At 38.4% G+C, this 19,074-nt stretch overlaps 1 protein-coding gene across 2 annotated transcripts in view; it reads left to right on the top strand.

Annotated features, from left to right (window-relative positions):
* CD109 (CD109 molecule) overlaps window positions 1-19,074 on the top strand; it is a 142,764-nt gene that overhangs the window by 67,260 nt on the left and 56,430 nt on the right. For both annotated transcript variants that reach the window (XM_079146499.1, XM_079146498.1), the window contains exons 12-16: window positions 560-784; window positions 2,010-2,111; window positions 2,196-2,258; window positions 3,017-3,193; window positions 5,393-5,545. In XM_079146499.1, coding sequence (XP_079002625.1) covers window positions 560-784; window positions 2,010-2,111; window positions 2,196-2,258; window positions 3,017-3,193; window positions 5,393-5,545 — 720 coding nt within the window. The remainder of the gene's footprint in view (window positions 1-559; window positions 785-2,009; window positions 2,112-2,195; window positions 2,259-3,016; window positions 3,194-5,392; window positions 5,546-19,074) is intronic.

Genomic DNA, 19,074 nt, shown 5'->3' with positions numbered 1-19,074 from the left:
TATCAATGAAAAGAGGAAAGGCAAGATGGTTGCTCTGTGCTAGATATGCTGATTTCCAGGTGACTGGTATTCAGGTGAGAACTTCCTGGAGGGAATTGGAGGTATTGGGTATGAGCTGCAGTGCAAAGAAAAGATAGGGGTTTCAGATTTACCGTATAATCCCCCCAAAATAATAAACTAAGGCACAGGAACACTGAGACCTTTGAGGAAGGGAGAAGAACAGTTTAATGATTATTTGGCCTTGAGAAATTCCCATATTTTATGAGAGGAAAGGGGAACCAAAAAGGACACTGAGAGGGTGCAGAAAGAGAGGTGAGAAGTGAAGGAGACTGTGGTGGAGTCACAGAAGGCAAGGAAGCCATAGTGTTAAGAAGGCAGGGACCATGGGCTCTCCATGCCTCCTACAGAGAGGCCACTGAATCTGGAAGTGCGAGTGCCACCAATAATTGTTGAGACTTACTGTAATGGGAATATTACAGATGGAAACTGCAGCCAATTGAACTTAAATTCTTTGCTTTTTTTGTTACCTGTTTTAAAAATATCTTGTTTTAATAATTAGGTGAAAGTAAGCCGTTCTGATGGCAACCAACTGACTCTTGAAGAAAGAAGTAATAATGTAGTCATAGCAGTGACACAGAGAAACAATACCAATCTCTGGAGCAGACAGAATCATGGAAATCAGGACATGGAAGCTGTCCAGATCATGAATTATACTGTTCCCCAAAATGGAATCTTTAAGATTGAATTCCCAATCCTGGACAACTCCAATGAGCTACAGCTGAAGGTGCCCTCTGTTTCCCACGATTATGTTTCCGAGACACCATCATCTCAGTTGTAACCATGTAGACACTCAACCTGTCAGAGCTCAAAGTGCATAGGAAGTGGACACGTTTCTGTGTTTTAAAGTGGGAGAAAGTGTTAGAAGTAATTTGATGACAGTGACTGAGGATTGGCCTGAAATTTTCCTTGTAAGTTCATTTTGAAGAGCAGAGTAAAATATAACAATGTGAAGATATGAGGGAGAAGCTCCTCAAAACCTGGGTCTAGGTTGATTTTCAGTCATTTGAAATTTTGTTTTCAGTCAGGTGTGGTGACGCACACCTGTAATCCCAGTTACTCAGGAGGCTGAGGTAGGAGGATCACAAGTTGGTGGACAACCTGGGTAACTTAGAGAGTCATATCAAAATAAAATAAAATAGAAAAGGGGTGGAGTTAATAGCTCAGCAGTAGATCAATTGCCTAGCCTGAGTAAGGACTTGGCTTTAATCCCTAATACTGGAAAATAAAAATAAAGGTGGATTTATTTTGGGAGGAACTGGAATCAAAGAAGATTATGTATTTGTTTTTACATACACACCTTTGTTGAGCTTCCTTTCTTAAAGTGGTTTGTCTGAGAATTCTCAGCCATCCCTGCTACCTTCCCTCTGGTTACTCTGTCTTGCCTGAGTCAGGACCTTGGCTGAGCAGGGTGCTCCACAGTTGGGGCCTGTGATTTTTTTTTTTTAGTTGTCAGTGGTTCTTTATTTTATTTATTTATTTATATGTGATGCTGAGGATTGAACCCAGTGCCTCATACGTGCCAGGCTTTACCACTGAGCCACACCCCTAGCCCGCCTCTTTGATTTTTCACTCTGAACATTGATGGATTAATAGGTGTTGGTGAGCTGTGTGTTGTGGAGAAAAGAAAGGTTCCTTTTCCTTTTCATTCTTTCTTCTCCCAGTGTTTCCTGATAAAATAACCTTTATTCCTGAAAAAGAGTTGTGTTCTTTGTTCCCCCCTAGGTTATGATAGCAAGGACTTTTGTGTTTTTAAATTATCAGGTTCTTTATAGTATAACTATAAATTGATGAAGACCAGTGTTTGGTGAATGTATTTTTACTGCTCAAAAAAAAAAAAAAAAAAAAAAGAAAAGAAAGGGAATTTGACTTTTAGTAATTATTCATCAGGTAGCATCTTTTCTCAGGGTTACTCAAAATGAAAATTTCCAGCTCTTTTTCTTTTGCTGTAGGCTTATTTTCTGGCCAGTGTAAGTAGTATGGCAGTTCATGGCATGTTTACATCTCCCAGTAAGACATACATCCAGCTAAAAGCAAGAGATGAAAATATAAAGGTAATAACTCACTTGATAATCACAGTATAATTGGATTCTCTTGCCATCGATATGTGCATATTAACTCAGATCTTTTTCTTCTAGGTAGGATCACCTTTTGAACTGGTGGTCAGTGGCAACAAGCAATTGAAGGAATTTAGCTATATGGTAATCTCTTATAGAATTTAAACTTATGATCTATTATAGAATCATCTTAAATGGTATCTACCTTATATTTACACTGAACTTACTAATTTTTGAAATTAGGCTGTCCCTTTCATATTGCAATCAAAGTACCTTTTATCTTTTTCAACCTGTGTTTGCATTTCTAATTTAAAATACTTTAATTTTAGCATCATGTTTAAAATTCAAATTTCTATTAGACAAGTAACATACATTCTTGGTAGAAATTTGTAAAATATAAAAAAATAGAAATTGACATCATGACTTTGTAATTTTTTAAATCCAACTGTCCCAGTAGAGTCCTGTATTCCTCCCAATCAAAAATAGATTCTTTACCAACACAAAGAAATGATAAATGTTTGAGGGAATAGATATGCCAGTTACCTTAATCTGGTCATTACATGCTGTGTACATGTATTGAAATATCACACCGTGACCCACAAGTATGCACAAATGTTACATGTCAATCAAAAATTAAAAATGCAATAAATTAAATTGAGAATTAAAAATATTAATTTTTGATTATGAATCTACTGTTATTCCAATCAGTATTGCTTTAATCTTCAATTTCTATTTCTTAGAACCGACTCTGTCAAGTTGGTTTTCTTATATTTGAAAAGGTGTCAAGACTGATTTAAGTCAAAAATTTGTGGTTTTGCTTAAAATTACAATAACTATAGCTTCAATTGAGATCCTGCTAACTTTTGCAAAAAATTAAATTCATCTACTATTTTTTTTTTCAGGTAATATCCAGGGGACAGTTGGTGGCTGTAGGCAAACAAAACACCACAACCTTCTCTTTAATACCAGAAAGTTCTTGGGCACCAAAGTCTTGTATAATTGTGTATTATGTTGAAGATGATGGTGAAATTATAAATGATGTCCTAAAAATTCCTATTCAGCTTATTTTTAAAAATAAGGTAAGATTTAAGGTAATTATATTTAAAATAAAACCTTCTATTAGTGAAGTCTGAGATATATGCTATTTCTTTAAAAAAGTATCATTAAGCCAAATTGGTTAGGAGGATATATTATTCCCTTCTAGAAATATGGTCAAACCTCTTCATATTTAGTTACTACATATGTATTTTTGCATGTAGAATTTTTTGACTTTATGTATCTTATTTGTGAGATAATGTTCTTGGCTGTAAGACTTTAACTCAAAAACATACAACCATTTCAGAACTTTTAAAATAGTTGAGTTGATGTAGCTTGGTTGTGGAATTCATTGGCACTGTAGTATATGTGTGGCTTGACCTTACCTTGGAGTGAGGGAGTGAGGCCATCCGAGATGAATTTAAGAGGCAGAGCTGGGCTTTGGTTTATCTATTACATTAGCTGAAAACTAACCTGGGATAGATTTTTAATATACTTGGTTACCTTGCACATGAGGATCTGTGTGAAGTCTGACCTCCATATGCATCAGTACTTTTTATAGATTGAGTAATCAGCTTGTGTAGGAAGCTGCCTTGGCCCCTAACTCTGATAAGAAACATGATTGAATCTTCTCACATAGATCAAAATGAGCCATGCTTCTCACTAAAAATCGCTGTCTCTCTGGTCCTCATTGTTTTAAAGCAGTGGTTTGCAGAGTATGGGTTCTTCCATGCTTTCTTCTGTTGAGAATTGTTAACCCTAACTTTGATTATCACAATATAAACTTCTACTTTTTCTCTGATGAAAAGACATAAGACATTTTTCTTTTTAAAAAAGAAGACACTATATTTTGTTAGCTTCAGAGCACAATTTTTACTTCTAATGATGATAGCTGACAAAAGTGAATTTTAAAGTAGGACTGAGGCTTAATCTAGGAGACATATTTCTGAAAGTGAGATCAAGCTCTAAAATTAGTAACAAGTGTATAGGATCATCGACATTGAGGAAGCAGAGTGTATTGATAGCTTATTTCAAGAAATTCCTTAGACATATGAGATAGGAAATCAGTTTCAGTTCCAGTCTCAGATACGATGACTTGAGAAGTGTATCAGAGAAAAATTGCACCAGACCAGATAGGCAGGAGGGGATGATTTTAACACAAGATTCTATAATATAAGAGAGATTGAATTCAAGTCTATTGAAACAAAAGGTAGGAGACTGTTAAAGCACTGGGGTGAGTTAAAGTAAAAGTACTGGAGGTTGTTGTGGGAAGGTTGGTTAAAGTGATTAGACCTTCATTTTTTGCTAATTGACACCTATTGAATTTGGCTCCCACTTTCCCACTGAGACTAGGAAAACAGTTGGGGCTCTGTCTTCCCTGATGATTACACTTTGAGAGGATGGTTTCCACCAGGAGAAGTTTTACACTTCAGAGTCAGAGAAAGACTTTGAATTGCAAGATGTCTAAAGCAAGTGCTCTAAGGAAAGGGGGCTGTAGTCAGGAAGGAGCCTATCAAACTTTAATCAAGCCTAGGGTGGCATTAAGGCCATCTTGGACAGACGGTGCCATTGCTGGTACAGGGGAGTGTAGAGATAGATGCTAGATGAAATGAGAGTCCCCTGTAGGAAGGGCCCTCGTGAGAAAGCCCTTCTGTTCAGCAGTGATGAGATGACTGATGGTTTCTGAGAAGTAGTAGGACTAGGCTTTGTTGAGTATGATGACAGGAAGTCAGGTAGCCATGGAGACACAGAGCACAGGGTCTTGGACAGAACCTTCATATCTCACACCCCAGCTAGTTCGGTGAGTCCTCAGGGAGCTCTCTGTGTTCATTTCCAAGTCCAGGTCACCTATGTATAGGAAACCTGTGGTTTCTTTTGTGTGCCCCCTTGAGGATGCTGTCCTTCTCAGCTGTGCTAGACACTGCTGTTGCCTGTCCAGCACTGGCTCGGGGACGCGGGATGAAGGAGGGGAGAAAGAGAGAAGGGGAAGAGAGATGTGAAGGATAATTCAGATTTGTACAAGTGTAAGAAGTTTTATGGCTTGCAAACATGAGGGAATAGCCTTTTTTTTTTTTTAATCTTTTTATTCTTTTATTTGGAAAGAGTTATATATGATTTTAGAATTATCCCTGGACCAAGGCAAAGGTAGGATTTTTAGATTTGGAGTTACTAATCTGTTATTGGTAATATGTAACAAATGTTTTTAAAAAGTAAAAATCAATCAATCCTGTTTTCTCCCTCAGATAAAGCTGTTTTGGAGCAAAGCTAATGCTGAACCTTCTGAAAAAGTCTCTCTCAGGGTCTCTGTTACACAGCCAAACTCAGTAGTTGGGATTTTAGCTGTTGACAAAAGTGTGAATCTGATGAATGCCTCAAATGATATTACAATGGAAAATGTGAGTTTAGTTTTTTTTATTGTTGCAAACATTTTTTCTTTTTAAAAATTTGTTCTTTTTACATATACATGACAAGTGTATTTTGTCACATTATATATGTATAGAGAGAGTATAATCCATTCTCTGTAAATGATGTGAAGTTTCACTGGTTGTTATTCATATATGAACATAGCGAAGTTATGTTCCATTAATTCTACTGTCTTTCCTATTCCCTTCCCCCTCCTTCGCTTCATTCCCCTTTGTCTAATCCAACTTCTATCCCTCTCTCCTTATTGTGTGTTAGCATCCACATGTCAGAGAGAACATTTGGTCTTTGTTTTTTTGGGATTGGCTTATTTCACTTAGCTTGATTTTCTTCAGTTCCATCAACTTACCAGCAAATACCGTAATTTTATTCTTCTTTATGACTGAGTAATATTCTATTGTGTATATATACATACCACATTTTTTTTATCCATGCAACTGTTGAAGGGTACCTAGGTTCCATAACTTAGCTATTGTTTTTTTTTTTTATTGTAAACAAATGGGATACATGTTGTTTCTCTGTTTGTACATGGCGTAAAGGCATACCATTTGTGTAATCATAAATTTACATAGAGCAATGTTGTTTGATTCATTCTGTTATTTTTTCCCTTCCCCCCACCCCTCCCACCCCTCTTTACCCTCTATACAGCAGTTCCTTCCTCCATACTTGCCCCCCTCCCTAACCCTAACTCTAACCCTTCCCTCCCCCCCATTATGTGTCAACCTCCACTTATTAGCGATATCATTCGTCCTTTGGCTTTTTGAGATTGGCTTATCTCACTTAGCATGATATTCTCCAATTTCATCCATTTGCCTGCAAATGTCATAATTTTATCATTCTTTATGGCTGAGTAATATTCCATTGTATATATATACCACAGTTTCTTTATCCACTCATCAATTGAAGGGCACCTAGGTTGGTTCCACAGTCTGGCTATTGTGAATTGAGCAGCTATGAACATTGATGTGGCTGTATCTCTGTAGTATGCAGATTTTAAGTCCTTTGGGTATAGGCCAAGGAGTGGGATAGCTGGGTCAAATGGTGGTTCCATTCCAAGTTTTCTAAGGAATCTCCACACTGCTTTCCATAGTGGCTGCACTAATTTGCAGCCCCACCAGCAGTGTATGAGTGTACCTTTCTCCCCACATCCTCGCCAACACCTGTTGTTGCTCGTATTCTTGATAATCGCCATTCTAATTGGGGTGAGATGGAATCTTAGGGTGGTTTTGATTTGCATTTCTCTTATTACTAGAGATGTTGAACATTTTTCCATATGTTTGTTGATTGCTTGTAGATCTTCTTCTGTGAAGTGTCTATTCATTTCCTTAGCCCATTTGTTGACTGGACTGTTTGAATTCTTGGAGTAGAGTTTTTTGAGTTCTTTATAGATTCTGGAGATTAGTGCTCTATCTGAAGTATGATTGGCAAAGATATTCTCCCACTCTGTAGGCTCTTTCTTCGCATTGCTGATAGTTTCCTTTGCTGAGAGAAAGCTTTTTAGTTTGAATCTATCCCAGTGGTTGATTCTAGCTTTTATTTCTTGTGCTATGGGAGTCCTGTTAAGGAAGTCTGGTCCTAGACCAACAAGGTGAAGATTTGGACCTACTTTTCTTCTATAATCTGCAGGGTCTCTGGTCTGATTCCGAGGTCCTTAATCCATTTTGAGTTTAGTTTCGTGCATGGTGAGAGATATGGGTTTAGTTTCATTCTGTTGCATATGGATTTCCAATTCTCCCAGCACCATTTGTTGAAGAGGCTATCTTTTCTCCATTGCATATTTTTGGCCCCTTTGTCTACTATGAGAAAATTGTATTTATTTGGGTTTGTGTCCGTGTCCTCTATTCTGTACCATTGATCTACCTTTCTATCTTGGTACCAATACCATGCCGTTTTTGTTACTATTGCTTTGTAGTAGAGTTGAAGATCTGGTATTGCAATACCCCCTGTTTCACTCTTCCTGCTAAGGATTGCTTTAGCTATTCTGGGTTTCTTATTTTTCCAGATGAATTTCATAATTGCCTGCTCTATTTCTGTAAGGTACGTCATTGGGATTTTAATTGGAATTGCATTGAATTTGTATAGCACTTTAGGTAGTATGGCCATTTTGACAATATTAATTCTTCCTATCCAAGAACATGGAAGATCTTTCCATCTTCTAAGGTGTTCTTTAATTTCTTTCTTTAGTGTTGTATAGTTCTCATTGTAGAGGTCTTTCACCTCTTTTGTGAGATTGATTCCCAAGTATTTTATTTTTTTCGAGGCTATTGTGAATGGGGTAGTTTTCCTAATTTCTCTTTCTGAAGATTCATCACTTATGTATAAAAATGCGTTGGATTTATGGGCATTGATCTTGTAACCTGCTACTTTACTGAAATCACTTATGAGTTCTAAGAGTTTTCTGGTGGAATTTCCAGGTTCCTCTAAATATATAATCATGTCATCAGCGAACAGGGATAGTTTGAGTTCTTCTTTTCCAATTCGTATCCCTTTAATTTCTTTGGTTTGTCTAATTGCTCTGGCCAGAGTCTCAAGAACGATGTTGAATAGAAGTGGTGAAAGAGGGCATCCCTGCCTTGTTCCAGTTTTTAGGGGGAATGCTTTCAGTTTTTCACCATTTAGAATGATATTAGCCATGGGCTTAGCATAAATGGCCTTTACAATATTAAGGAATGTTCCCACTATCCCTATTTTTTCTAGTGTTTTGAGCATGAAGGGGTGCTGTATTTTATCAAATGCTTTTTCTGCATCTATTGAAATAATCATGTGATTCTTGACTTTAAGTCTATTAATATGGTGAATTACGTTTATTGATTTCCTGATGTTGAACCAACCTTGCATCCCTGGGATGAAACCCACTTGATCATGGTGCACTATCTTTTTAATATGTTTTTGTATGCGATTTGCTAAAATTTTGTTGAGAATTTTTGCGTCGATGTTCATTAAGGATATTGGTCTGAAATTTTCTTTCCTTGATGAGTCTCTGTCTGGTTTAGGTATCAGTGTGATATTGGCTTCATAGAATGAGTTTGGGAGGGTTCCCTCCTCTTCTATTTTATGGAATACTTTGAGAAGTATTGGAATGAGCTCTTCCTTAAAGGTTTTGTAGAACTCGGCTGAGAACCCATCTGGTCCCGGACTTTTCTTTGTTGGTAGGCTTTTGATGACTTCTTCTATTTCAGTACTTGAAATTGGTCTATTTAAATTGTTTATGTCCTCCTCATTCAGTTTAGGCAATTCATATGTCTCTAGAAACCTGTTGATGTCTTCGAAATTTTCTATTTTGTTGGAGTATAGATTTTCAAAATAGCTTCTAATTATGTTTTGTATTTCCATCCTGTCTGTTGTGATATTTCCTTGTTCATTCCGAATTTTAGTGATTTGGGTTTTCTCTCGTCTTCTCTTTGTTAGTGTGGCTAAAGGTTTATCAATTTTGTTTATTTTTTCGAAGAACCAACTATTTATTTTGTCAATTTTTTGTATTGTTTCTTTTGTTTCAATTTCATTGATTTCAGCTCTGAGTTTAACTATTTCCTGTCTTCTACTACTTTTGGTGCTGTTCTGTTCTTCTTTTTCTAAGGCTTTGAGCTGTAGTGTTAGGTTGTTTATTTGTTGAGTTTTACTTCTTTTATTAAATGCGCTCCATGAAATAAATTTCCCTCTAAGTACTGCTTTCATAGTGTCCCAGAGATTTTGATATGATGTTTCTTTGTTCTCATTTACCTCTAAGAATTTTTTAATTTCCTTCCTAATATCTTCTGTTATCCATTCATCATATAATAGCATATTGTTTAATCTCCAGATGTTGGAATAGTTTCTGTGTTTTACTCTTTCATTTATTTCTAACTTCAATCCATTATGATCTGATAGAATACATGGTAGTGTCTCTATCTTCTTGTATTTGCTAACATTAGCTTTGTGGCATAATATATGGTCTATTTTAGAGAAGGATCCATGTGCTGCTGAGAAGAAAGTGTATTCACTCTTGGTTGGATGGAATATTCTATAAATGTCCATTAAGTCTAAATTATTGATTGTGTTATTGAGATCTATGGTTTCTTTGCTCAATTTTTGTCTGGAAGATCTGTCCAGTGGTGAGAGCGGCGTGTTAAAATCACCTAGTATTATTGTGTTGTGGTCTATTTGGTTTCTGAAATTGAGAAGGATTTGTTTGACATACATAGATGAGCCACTGTTTGGGGCATAGATGTTTATGATTGTTATATCTTGCTGATTTATGCTTCCCTTAAGCAGTATGAAATGACCTTCTTTATCCCTTCTGACTAACTTTGGCTTGAAGTCCACATTATCTGAAATGAGGATGGATACTCCAGCTTTTTTGCTGAGTCCATGTGCATGGTATGTTTTTCCCCATCCTTTCACCTTTAATCTATAGGTATCTTTTTCTATGAGGTGAGTCTCTTGCAGGCAACATATTGTTGGATCTTTCTTTTTAATCCAGTCTGCCAGTCTATGTCTTTTGATTGATGAATTCAGGCCATTAACATTCAGGGTTATTATAGAGAAATGATTTGGTTTCCCGGTCATTTGGTTCATTTTTAAAATTTTGTTTATTTATTTGTTTGACACAACTTGTTTCCTCCTTTATTTGACAATTCCTTTAGGATAATTCCTCCCTTTGCTGATTTGCTTCTTTGTTTTTCATCTCTTCCTCATGGAATATTTTGTTGAGAATGTTCTGTAATGCTGGCTTTCTTTTTGTAAATTCTTTTAGCTTTTGTTTATCATGGAAGGATTTTATTTCATCGTCAAATTTGAAGGTAAGTTTTGCTGGGTATAAGATTCTTGGTTGGCATCCATTTTCTTTCAGGGCTTGAAAAATGTTGTTCCAGGACCTTCTAGCTTTTAGGGTCTGGATTGAAAAATCTGCTGATATGCGTATTGGTTTCCCCCTGAATGTAATTTGGTTCTTTTCTCTCACAGCCTTTAAAATTCTGTCTTTATTTTGTATGTTAGGTATTTTCATTATAATGTGCCTTGGTGTGGGTCTGTTGTAATTTTGTGTATTTGGAGTCCTGTAAGCCTCTTGAACATGATTTTCCATTTCATTCTTCAGATTTGGGAAATTTTCTGATATTATTTCATTGAATAGGTTGTTCATTCCTTTGGCTTGTTTCTCTAGGCCTTCCTCAATCCCAATAATTCTTAAATTTGGCCTTTTCATGATATCCCATAGTTCTTGTAGATTCTGTTCATGATTTCTTACCATCTTCTCTGTTTGTTCAGCTTTGTTTTCAAGGTTAAATATTTTGTCTTCAATGTCTGAGGTTCTGTCTTCCAGGTGTTCTATCCTATTGGATATGCTTTCTATGGAGTTCTTAATTTGGTTTATTGTTTCCTTCATGTCAAGGATTTCTGTTTGGTTTTTTTTCAATATCTCTAACTCTTTATTGAAATGATCTTTTGCTTCCTGTATTTGCTCTTTTAACTGTCGATTGGTGCGATCAATCAATGCTTGCATTTGCTCTTTCATCTCATCATTCAATGCTTGCATTTGCTCTTTCATCTCCTCGTTTGCTTCTCTGATCATTTTAATTATGTACATTCTGAACTCCTTTTCTGTCATTTCTTCTGCCATGCTGTCATTGGGTTTTATTGATGTAACATCTAGATTTGTTTGCAGCATTTTCTTTCCTTGTTTTCTCATGTTGTTCAGATATCAGTGGACCGCTGAGATATTGCAGATTTCCTCTGTTGATTTACAATGACCCTGAAGATTTCTATATATATCCCCTCTTAGCCTTCAGTAGGCTGAAGTCTTGGAGGAGGTTGATAATGCGGTGCTCCACAAGGAAGCTGCCTCTCTAGGAGTGGTGGCCTTCAGGTGGGGTATATTCCCTGCTAGTGGGCAGAGGTGCCTCCACTTGTTGACCAATGGTCATCCAAAGGGGACCTAGGCTGTGGGCTGAGGCAAGGCCTGTTTGGGCCTGTGTCTCTGGTTTTACCGTCCTTGTGGGGAAACCTCACCAGGCAGGGAAGACTCACCCAGTGGGGAGGTCTCGGTGGTCAGTTTCCTCCTAGAGGTTCCCCTCAATTTACAGCTACTGCCTGGGCTGGGCTGCCTTCCTCTGCAAAGTTTCCAGGGGCCCGGCCCTACCTCCTCGGCCTGGGAGCCTCACCCTTCGCAGATGAATCTCCTTAGGCTGCCCCTCCTCAGAGAATTTGCCCATAGGCCTGGAACCTTCGCTCCGCCCTAAGCCTGTCTCTGTGCGGCTCTTCCACCCAGAAGCCTCCTAGATCCTGGGACCCTGTTCTGCACTTAATCGCCTGGCTGCGTGGCCCCTCCTCTGAGCAGCCACCTGTGGCCCCGAACAATCGCTCTGAGTCCCAGAGACCCGCCACAGGCCTCTTCCTCCAGACAGCCGCCCAGTATGCCGGTGCGGTCACTAGGAGTCCAAGAAACTCACTTTGTGCCTCCTCCTCCCACCAACCACCCGTAGCCCGGGGCAATCAATCACTCCGAGTCGAAGTGACCCTCCCCGTTCCTCCTCCTTCTCCAGATAACCCCCCGGGTGTTCAGGAGCAGTCCCTCTGAGTGGCTCTGAATCCACGTGACCCGCTGCACGGGTCCTCTGGGCACCGCCCGGAGCTCTGGTGTGGCCCCTCAAGACCAAGCGTCCCACCACGCTTCTCCTCCAGGCAGCCCCCCTGTGTTCAGGAGCTGTCACTTTAAGACCAAACAACTCACCGCTCGCCTTCTCCTCTGAGCAGCCGCCTGGAGCGCTAATGCAGTCACTGCGAGTCCAAAGGACCCGCCGCACTCCTTCTCCTCCTTCTCCTACTCCTCCGGGCAGGCCCCGGGGTTCAGAAGTGGTCAGAGTCCAAACAGCTCGCCACGCAGCCCCTTCTCTGGCAACCGTCTGTAGTTCCCGTGTAGTCACCCGAATCCAAGCGGCCGCTCCTCTTCCTCCTTGTCCTCAGGGCAGGCCCCGGTGTTCAGAAGCGTCGTTCTGATTCCAAACAGCTCGCCACGCAGCTTCTCCTCTGGCAACCGCCTGTAGCTCTGGTGCAGTCTCTCCGAATCCAAGTGGCCACGCTCCTCTCCTCCTCCTCAGGGGAGGCCCCGGTGTCCTGAGTCCACACAGTTCTCCCCGCCACTCCTCCCCCGGGCAGCCACCGGAGCCCCAGTGGCTGCTCCGAGTCCCAGCGCTGTGCCGAGCGGCCTCCTCTATGGCGCTCCAGCGGGGGGAGGGGCGTCTCGCCGGCAGTTCTACTTCACAAAGTTTCCTGCGTTCCGGGACCCCCGTCCCATCCGGGATGCCCCCCCAGGGGGTGAGAGTCACCCGGCTACTTTGAGTTGGTCCCAAGCGTCTCAATATCTCCTCTCTTGAATCCTGAGTTCTGGAGCAACACGGAATGCAGCCACCCTCTAGGCCGCCATCTTGAAAAACCCATAACTTAGCTATTGTGAATTGAGCTGCTATAAACATTGATGTGGCAGTGTCATTATAGCATGTTGATTTTAAGTCCTTTGGGTATATGCTGAGGAGTGTGATAACTGGGTCATACGGTGGTTCCATTCTTAGTTTTCTGAGGAATCTCCATACTGCTTTCCAGTTTCTACCAATTTGTAGTCCCACCAGCAACGTATGAGTGAACTTTTTTCCCCACATCCTTGTCAACATTTATTATTACTTGTATTCTTGATAATTGCCATTCTGATTAGAGTGAGATTAAATCTCAGTGTAGTTTTAATTTGCATTTCTCTAATTGCTAGAGATGTTGAATATTTTTTCATATATTTGTTGACCATTTGTGTTTCTTCTTATGTTAAGTGTTGTTTCAGTTTCTTAAGCCATTTATTGATTGGGGTATTTGTATTTTTGGTGTTAAGTTTTTTGAGTCCTTTGTATACCCTGGAGATTATTGCTCTATCTGAAATGCAGGTGGTAAACATTTTCTCCCATTCTGTAGGCTCTTTCTTCACGTTCTTGATTGTTTCCTTTGCTGTGAAGAAGGTTTTTCGTTTGATTCCATCCCATTTATTTTATTTTATTTATTTATTTTTTTTTTATTTTATTATTTTATTGTAAACAAATGGGATACATGTTGCCTCTCTGTTTGTACATGGCGCAAAGGCATACCATTTGTGTAATCATAAATCCACATACAATAATGTTGTTTGATTCATTCTGTTATTTTTTCCCCTTCCCCCCACCCCTCCCACCCCTCTTTACCCTCTATACAGTACTTTCTTCCTTCATACTTGTCCCCCTCCCTAACCCTAACTCTAACCCTAACACTAACCCTTCCCTCCCCCCCATTATGTGTCATCCTCCGCTTATTAGCGATATCATTCGTCCCTTGTCTTTTTGAGATTGGCTTATCTCACTTAGCATGATATTCTCCAATTTCATCCATTTGCCTGCAAATGCCATAATTTTGTCATTCTTTATGGCTGAGTAATATTCCATTGTGTATATATACCACAGTTTCTTTATCCACTCGTCAATTGAAGGGCATCTAGGTTGGTTCCATAGTCTAGCTATTGTGAATTGAGCAGCTATGAACATTGATGTGGCTGTATCTCTGTAGTATGCTGATTTTAGATCCTTTGGGTATAGGCCAAGGAGTGGGATAGCTGGGTCAAATGGAGGGTCCATTCCAAGTTTTCTAAGGAATCTCCACACTGCTTTCCAGAGTGGCTGCACTAATTTGCAGCCCCACCAGCAATGTATGAGTGTACCTTTCTCCCCACATCCTCGCCAACACCTGTTGCTTGTATTTTTGATAATCGCCATTCTAATTGGGGTGAGATGAAATCTTAGGGTGGTTTTGATTTGCATTTCTCTTATTACTAGAGATGTTGAACATTTTTTCATATGTTTATTGATTGCTTGTACATCTTCTTCTGTGAAGTGTCTGTTCATTTCCTTAGCCCATTTGTCAACTGGATTATTTGTATTCTTGGTGTAGAGTTTTTTGAGTTCTTTATAGATTCTGGAGATTAGTGCTCTATCTGAAGTATGATTGGCAAAGATATTCTCCCACTCTGTAGGCTCTTTCTTCACATTACTGATAGTTTCCTTTGCTGAGAGAAAGCTTTTTAGTTTGAATCTATCCCAGTTATTGATTCTTGCTTTTATTTCTTGTGCTATGGGAGTCCTGTTGAGGAAGTCTGGTCCTAGGCCGACATGTTGAAGATCGGGACCTACTTTTTCTTCTATAATCTGCAGAGTCTCTGGTCTGATTCCAAGGTCCTTAATCCATTTTGAGTTGAGTTTTGTGCAGGGTGAGAGATATGGGTTTAGTTTCATTCTGTTGCATATGGATTTCCAATTCTCCCAGCACCATTTGTTGAAGAGGCTATCTTTTCTCCATTGCATATTTTTGGCGCCTTTGTCTAGTATTAGAAAGTTGTATTTATTTGGGTTTGTGTCCGTGTCCTCTATTCTGTACCATTGATCTACCTGTCTATTTTGGTACCAGTACCATGCCGTCTTTGTTACTATTGCTTTGTAATAAAGTTGAAGTTCGGGTATTGCGATACCCCCTGCTTCATTTTTCCTGTGAAGGATTGCTTTAGCTATTCTGGGTTTCTTATTCTTCCAGATGAATTTCATGATTGCTTGCTCTATTTCGGTAAGGTACATCATTGGGATTTTAATTGGGATTGCATTGAATCTGTATAGCACTTTTGGTAGTATGGCCATTTTGACAATATTAATTCGGCCTATCCAAGAACATGGGAGATCTTTCCATCTTCTAAGGTTTTCTTCGATTTCTTTCTTTAGTGTTCTGTAGTTCTCATTGTAGAGGTCTTTTACCTCTTTTGTGAGATTGATTCCCAAGTATTTTATTTTTTTCGAGGCTATGGTGAATGGGGTAGTTTTCATAATTTCTCTTTCTGAGGATTCCTCACTTATGTATAAAAATGCATTGGATTTATGAGCATTGATCTTGTAACCTGCCACTTTACTGAATTCACTTATGAGTTCTAACAGTTTTCTGGTGGAATTTCCTGGTTCCTCTAAGTATATAATCATATCATCCGCAAATAGGGATAGTTTGAGTTCTTCTTTTCCTATTCGTATTCCTTTAAGTTCCTTGGTCTGTCTAATTGCTCTGGCTAGAGTCTCAAGAACGATATTGAATAGGAGTGGTGAAAGTGGGCATCCCTGTCTTGTTCCAGTTTTTAGGGGGAATGCTTTCAGTTTTTCACCATTTAGAATGATATTAGCCATGGGCTTAGCATAGATGGCCTTTACAATGTTAAGGAATGTTCCCACTATCCCTATTTTTTCTAGTGTTTTGAGCATGAAGGGGTGTTGTATTTTATCAAATGCTTTTTCTGCATCTATTGAAATAATCATGTGGTTCTTGACTTTAAGTCTATTGATATGGTGAATTACATTTATTGATTTCCGGATGTTGAACCAACCTTGCATCCCTGGGATAAAACCCACTTGATCGTGGTGCACTATCTTTTTAATATATTTTTGTATGCGATTTGCTAAAATTTTATTGAGAATTTTTGCGTCAATGTTCATTAATGATATCGGTCTGAAATTTTCTTTCCTCGATTTATCTCTGTCTGGCTTGGGTATCAGGGTAATATTGGTTTCATAGAATGAGTTTGGGAGGGTACCCTCCTCTTCTATTTCTTGGAATACTTTGAGAAGTATTGGAATGAGCTCTTCCTTAAAGATTTTGTAGAACTCGGCTGAGAACCCATCTGGTCCTGGACTTTTCTTTGTTGGTAGGCTTTTGATGACCTCTTCTACTTCATTACTTGAAATTGATCTATTTAAATTTTGTATGTCCTCCTCGTTCAATTTAGGCAATTCATATGTCTCTAGAAACCTGTTGATGTCTTCGAAATTTTCTATTTGGTTAGAATATAGATTTTCAAAATAGCTTCTAATTATGTTTTGTATTTCAATCGTGTCTGTTGTGATATTTCCTTGTTCATTCCGAATTTTGGTGATTTGGGTTTTCTCTCGTCTTCTCTTTGTTAGAGTGGCTAAGGGTTTATCAATTTTGTTTATTTTTTCAAAGAACCAACTATTTATTTTGTCAATTTTTTGTATAGTTTCTTTTGTTTCAATTTCGTTGATTTCAGCTCTGAGTTTAACTATTTCCTGTCTTCTACTACTTTTGGTGTTGGTCTGTTCTTCTTTTTCTAGGGCTTTGAACTGAAGTGTTAGGTTGTTTATTTGTTGATTTTTACTTCTTTTATTGAATGCGCTCCATGAAATAAATTTTCCTCTAAGTACTGCTTTCATAGTGTCCCAAAGATTTTGATATGATGTTTCTTTGTTCTCATTTACCTCTAGGAATTTTTTAATTTCCTTCCTAATATCTTCTGTTATCCATTCATCATGTAGTAGCATATTGTTTATCTCCAGGTGTTGGAGTAGCTTCTGTTTTTTACTCTTTCATTTATTTCTAACTTCAAACCATTATGATCTGATAGAATACAAGGTAGTGTCTCTATCTTCTTGTATTTGCTTACATTAGCTTTGTGGCATAATATATGGTCTATTTTAGAGAAGGATCCATGTGTTGCTGAGAAGAAAGTGTATTCGCTCTTGGTTGGATGGTATATTCTATAAATGTCCGTTAAGTCTAAATTATTGATTGTGTTATTGAGATCTATGGTTTCTTTGTTCAATTTTTGTTTGGAAGATCTGTCCAGTGGTGAGAGAGGCGTGTTAAAATCACCTAGTATTATTGTGTTATGGTCTATTTGGTTTCTGAAATTGAGAAGGATTTGTTTGACATACATGGATGAGCCACTGTTTGGGGCATAGATGTTTATGATTGTTATGTCTTGCTGATTTATGGTTCCCTTAAGCAGTATGTAATGTCCTTCTTTATCCCTTTTGACTAGTTTTGACTTGAAGTCCACCTTATCTGAAATGAGGATGGATACCCCAGCTTTTTTGCTGAGTCCATGTGCATGATATGTTTTCCCCCATCCTTTCACCTTTAGTCTATGTGTATCTCTTTCTACGAGGTGAGTCTCTTGCAGGCAACATATTGTTGGATCTTTCTTTTTGATCCAATCTGCCAGTCTATGTCTTTTGATTGATGAGTTGAGGCCATTAATATTCAGGGTTATTACTGAGATATGATTAGTATTCCCGGTCATTTGGTTCATTTTATTTATTTATTTATTTGTTTATTTATTTATTTATTTATTTATTTATTTTGAGACAACTTGGTTCTTCCTTTATTTGACAATTCCTTTAGGATGGTTCCTCCCATTGCTGATTTGTTTCTTTGTTTTTCATCTCTTCCTCATGGAATATTTTGCTGAGAATGTTCTGTAATGCTGGCTTTCTTTTTGTAAATTCTTTTAGCTTTTGTTTATCATGGAAGGATTTTATTTCATCATCAAATTTGAAGGTAAGTTTTGCTGGGTATAAGATTCTTGGTTGGCATCCATTTTCTTTCAGGGCTTGAAAAATGTTGTTCTAGGCCCTTCTAGCTTTTAGGGTCTGGATTGAAATATCTGCTGATATCCGTATTGGTTTCCCCCTGAATGTAATTTGATTCCTCTCTCTTGCGGCCTTTAAAATTCTGTCTTTATTTTGTATGTTGGGCATTTTCATTATAATGTGCCTTGGTGTGGGTCTGTTGTAATTTTGTATATTTGGAGTCCTATAAGCCTCTTGTACTTGATCTTCCATTTCATTCTTCAGATTTGGGAAATTTTCTGATAGTATTTCATTGAATAGATTGTTCATTCCTTTGGTCTGTTTTTCTAAGCCTTCCTCAATTCCAATAATTCTCAAATTTGGCCTCTTCATGATATCCCATAGTTCTTGGAGATTCTGTTCATGATTTCTTACCATCTTCTCTGTTTGTTCAACTTTGTTTTCAAGGTTAAATATTTTATCTTCAATGTCTGATGTTCTGTCTTCCAGGTGTTCTATTCTATTGGTTATGCTTTCTATGGAGTTCTTAATTTGGTTTATTGTTTCCTTCATTTGAAGGATTTCTGTTTGTTTTTTTTTCAATATCTCTAACTCTTTATTGAAGTGATCTTTTGCTTCCTGTATTTGCTCTTTTAACTGTTGATTGGTGCGTTCATTCAGTGCCTGCATTTGCTCTTGCATCTTGTCATTTGCTTCTCTGAGCATTTTAATTATGTACATTCTGAACTCCCTTTCTGTCATTTCTTCTGCCATGCTGTCATTGGGTTTCATTGATGTAACATCTAGATTTGTTTGCAGCATTTTCTTTCCTTGTTTTCTCATATTGTTCAGGTATCAGTTGACCGCTGTGATATTGCAGATTTCCTCTATTGTCTTATAATATCCCTGAAGATTTCTATTATATCCCCTCTTAGTCTTCAGTAGCCTGAAATCTTGGAGGAAGTTGATAATGCAGTGCTCCACAAGGGAGCTGACTCCCTAGGGGTGGTGGCCTTCTGGTGGGGTATATTCCCTGCTAGTGGGCAGAGGTACCTTCACTTGCTGATGAATGGTCATCCAGAAGGGAAGTAGGTTGTGGGCTGATGCAAGACCAGTTTGGGCCT

This window comes from Sciurus vulgaris (genome assembly GCF_902686455.1).
Source record: "Sciurus vulgaris genome assembly, chromosome: 7".
Taxonomy (NCBI): domain Eukaryota; kingdom Metazoa; phylum Chordata; class Mammalia; order Rodentia; family Sciuridae; genus Sciurus; species Sciurus vulgaris.
The sequence above is the reverse complement of the archived record's forward strand: the minus strand, read 5'-3'. Positions and strand labels throughout refer to the sequence as shown.